This window comes from Penaeus monodon, chromosome 26, assembly GCF_015228065.2.
Source record: "Penaeus monodon isolate SGIC_2016 chromosome 26, NSTDA_Pmon_1, whole genome shotgun sequence".
Taxonomy (NCBI): Eukaryota; Metazoa; Arthropoda; class Malacostraca; order Decapoda; family Penaeidae; genus Penaeus; species Penaeus monodon.
In genome coordinates this window covers 34,836,875-34,841,573 of record NC_051411.1, presented here as the reverse complement: position 1 = coordinate 34,841,573, position 4,699 = coordinate 34,836,875, and the positions used below count along the sequence as shown (strand labels likewise).

Sequence of the window (4,699 nt, the reverse complement as noted above, 5' to 3'; positions counted from 1 at the left end):
ATATTTAATGGAGTTTAAAGAATTTGAATATATGTGGGGATAAATAAATGACTAAAAAATAAATATGTATTAATATGTTTGATAGTATTAATACACCAAACACAACAAAAAAAAAAATTCATATATTAAAACATATATATATATATATATATATATTTTATATATATATATATATATATATATATATATTAATATATATATAATATATATATATTATACATTATATAATTATAAAATATGTTAATTATATATATATATATATTATATATATATATATTAATATATATATTTTATATATAAATATAAAATATATATATATATATATATATATATATATAATATATATTTTTATTATATATATATATATATATACTATATAAAATATATTATATATGAACGTGACAAATAATGAACAGTTGAACTAGATAAAGCATTAGTATAAAAGAGGCAGATAAACCAGGGCCAGGAAACTCATTAAAGGACTTTTCCATTATACTGTTATTTTTCCTCTTCACCTTTCCATAGTAATCCTGTTTACACACTTTCCCATTAAAGCTATAAGAAACTTCAGTTGAGATGGTTTCATAGGGGAGTAAAGGAAAATCCTTTGGCCTTTTAAAGCATGCAAATTACAGAGCTCTGAATTAGTATAAAGTATCAAATTTTACCAGGGTTTACGCATTATCAGGGGACTCCTAATACCTGATGATGTGTCATAAAATTGTTATAATTAATCATTATACATTCATAGGAAAGGAAGATTGATCAATGTCAAACTATGAAATGATGTTTTGATGTGTGGAAATTTTTGTCTGGCTTCATCTATGTTTGTCAGACTGTGTTACTAGTTATAATAATGGTAAGAAAGAGAAATAGAAAAACAAGAAGTAACAGTGGAAAATATGTGATTTAACAAAATATGTGGATGTTTTTATAAATTTGCTATGACTAAGACTACTACTTGCATAATAAGTTGCAAAAATATTATGCAGGTAACGTGAAAGGTGCCTAATAAAGAGGATGCTGCTATGGACTTAGAAATTTGAAGCAATCCTGTATAATCACTAAATATATGTTACAAGTTATTAAAGTGAATGGAAGACTAGTTGTAAGAATAACAACTGATACATAACCCTCTGCACTATCATTACTTTCACCTGATAGTACATTCATCAGTATATGTATTATTTAACTGTCCTTGCCCCATGCCCTATTTTTTCACACAATAACAAATCTCAAATGAAGGAAGAGCAAAAAGCAAAACATAATATAAATAATTTTACTTTCATCCAGGCATAACAGAGACAGCGGTCACAAATTACAATGAAATTTTAAACAATGCCAGGCATTATATATGCAATGTTATCAAGTATATTCATCAAAGTGGGCTCTGGTACAGCTCCCCTTATCTCCTCTACCTGGGCTGTTAGGCATGTCAGTGGTCCAAGGACACACAACATCGAGTCTAGCAGCACAGACAAACTCCCTGACACAGCAATCTGACCCTGAAATATAGAAAAAGGAACATATTATAAAGCTGATTTCACTTATAGTTTGATGTGCTTAGTACATTAAACGATGAGGATGCCTGAATAATTCTCTGGCTGAACCAATTCCTTTGGTACATTGATAGTTACAGCAATATAACAGAAGCAATGCTGAAACATTAATCATAACAGGCCTTAAAAACCTTCCCTGTAATAATGGTAAATAACCTATGCTTATATTTTTCACTTGTCTCCAAGGACCAAGGATCAATAATAGATAAAAAACAAATATTGTAACAAATAATTTTGTGAACTACTAAGAAATTAATTATCTATAACTGCAGTTACTATAACTATAGTTTTCTTTTCAAATAAGTCATAACAGCTGGGTTTCAGTGCCATAAATAAACCACTTTACAGAACAATAAATTCAACCTGTCCCTTACCAAATCTTTGATAAACATAGCAAATCCACCCACGTTCCTACCTCATGTTCCTTCAGCTTTTGTCCAATATTGTTCAGTGATTCTCCCAGTAGCTTGATGTGCGCAGCAACGTCAATAGGTGAACTTCCAGTCACTTTGTAGGCACTTGGTGGACTGTGGTCACTGATAGATGTTACAACAGATCGATTTGCTCTGGAGATGAAAGGGGCGAGAAAGTCATTATTGTTCTTTCTTTCTCTAAAATATTCCTCCCTCTTATATCAAGAGGCAAACAATTTCTAGAGACATTAATAATTTTAGGATTTATCATATACAACAAAGAAAAAGAAAGAAAAAGAAAGAGAGAAGAAAAGGCACAAAAAAGCTAAATATATTTGGTAAATTTAAGAAAGATATGAGTAAGAGAAAACCTTAGAAAAAAAAAAAATCTTACAAGGAATTCACCATTTATTCCTAAGTTACTAGTTAGCAAGTCAATTATTATGGTCATTAAGAAAATGCAGTTGAATATCAAATAGCAATTTACAGTACTGAAAACTATTTCTCAGTTAACTTTGAAGTTAAAAATAAATATCACATACAACTCTGTGATCTCATATGAAAGACAAGTCAGTGACCTACTTGTAGTAAAGAAAAGAAAATTACCTACTTATACTGTAAAAAAAAAAAAAAAAAAAAAAAAAAAAAAAATTCATTTTAACCTCCCAAAATTTCTAAAACATTTATCTTACTCACTTTGGTGTTGACGTGTGTGCCTTCTGGGTAGGCGCTGGCGGTCCCACATCCGACTGCTTTGACGATGTGCGCACAACTTGTTGGGGTTTCACACCACCTTTGTTGATGAGATTGCTGCGAGCGGTGTTCTGAGACTGTTTGGCAGCCTTGCCTGTGCTAATCATGGAGCCCTTCTGATTACCTTTGGCAGCCAGGCGTTTTGCTCGCCGTTTCCAGTTCTGTTGAGAGTATGTATAGAATTTCGTGACGCAAAATCAAGACCAATGTATTATGCCTTATTTTCACTTTATGTTCCAGATAAAATAAATAAAAATATCTATCAATCTTACATATTTTCTGGGTTGTTGGTACTAATGCCCATAATTCTCCCAGTCTCTTATTCACAGCAGAAAAATCTGAAACGTAAAAATATACCTGAGTTATATAAGTTATATAAAACTTGTCTAAAAGCAATTGATTTGCTTAGAATACATGTATGAAATCATTATCCTTAGATTTTTTATCACAATCAAAGGAAGAAAAGAAAAATCATAACATATATGAATGTCATAAATCTGGTAAAAACTAGAGAGAAATACCAAACAAGAGAAAAATATAGTGTTTGTTAATATCTAAACATACACTAATGCATCCAATCTCAGATTATAATGACCACCCACATAATCCTTGCTAAATCCATGGCTTTTGTCAAGTCAGTCAAATATTGCAAACATTGGGCCATTCTTTTAGCTTGCGAACAGCCCGACACAAACCCCTAACAACCTGAAAATGAGCAATTGATTTAGTTAAAGAAAATTTCCTTGGACTACCCAAAATATCACTGCAACCCCAATGAAAAAAGAAAGGGTCACTACATCTCCAGAAGCCATTCCTGATAGATAATATGTCTACCATAAATTGAAATGTTGTACCTTGTCTATACTGTGATATCTAAATTCATTAATCAAATTTTAATTGGAAACCACATTGGCTTATAGAAATATTTGTTTGAAATTATACATTTTTTGAGTCCTGAGCTGCCAAATGAGTGTACTGGAACGCACCAACAATACCAGGCAACATTTCATGGGTTAAAGTTTGACTTTATATGCAAACTGACATCACTTAGATTTTTATGAAAGTAAGACATTTATAAAGTTTATGATGTGTATTACCATACATGTCGAGGCCTGAGAGGTGAAGGTGATATCAACACAGTGCAGTTTGAAGGAAATATAAGAAAAGGGTATATTGCTGCGTAAACTGTAATTCAGTTCCACATAAACTAGGTGTTAAACGGAAACATGAAGATGTGTATTTCATGCCACACATATTTAACAGAAAATTCTTACTGGTGTATTTAATCATCATATTACGTTAACTAGTAATAGGTACAATTAAAGTTTGACAGACAGTCATGTTCAAAAATTGTTAACTAAGCTGTTAATCCAGCTATTACCAGAATGTACTGTTATTTATAACAACTGAGTAATTGTTCAAAATAAGGCTAAATGGAGAGAGTCTGTGTGTTCCATACTTCACATGCCTGCAAAGGTCATCAAATCTCGAATTCACATCAAATTTTGGTCATAAATTTAATTAAATATCACCAGAGAGCTGTGACATACTATGGTATTTTAGACTGGATGAGCATCATATCCACAGGTTTTAGTGAGTAGCTGTAAGCCTTACTTTATGCAAAATATTTTTTTAAACCTAACAATATTGCCTTAAGAGTTCTTTAGGTTGCAGCATTTCACTTCACCCAACATATGACCTCTGCATTACATAGTAGTAGGATTCTTCCAGCTAAATATTGCAGACTGTTTTAGAAATGTCTAGGCATCAGTCTGCAATATATTAGCATATTTTCAAGATTCATAGCAACAATGGTACTTTTCCAACTCCAAGAAATGTAACAGGATTTGATGAGAAGTTTCAATTAATAGCAGGAATACCAGGGGTTATTAGATACTTGACTGTACCCTGTGCCGTTTGCAGTCTGGGAGAATACTACTGAGGGGAACTTTTCCATCAACTTGCAAAATTTTA

General features: G+C 31.4%; 1 protein-coding gene across 1 annotated transcript in view; it reads right to left on the bottom strand.

The window, feature by feature from the left end:
- Positions 1-1,265: 1,265 nt before the first annotated feature.
- Positions 1,266-4,699, bottom strand: part of LOC119590111 (HMG box-containing protein 4-like) — a 17,916-nt gene continuing 14,482 nt past the window's right edge. The window contains exons 3-5 of the mRNA XM_037938878.1: positions 2,669-2,886; positions 1,975-2,125; positions 1,266-1,505 (exon numbers count right to left, since the gene is read on the bottom strand). Coding sequence (XP_037794806.1) covers positions 1,332-1,505; positions 1,975-2,125; positions 2,669-2,886 — 543 coding nt within the window. The 3' untranslated portion in view covers positions 1,266-1,331. The remainder of the gene's footprint in view (positions 1,506-1,974; positions 2,126-2,668; positions 2,887-4,699) is intronic.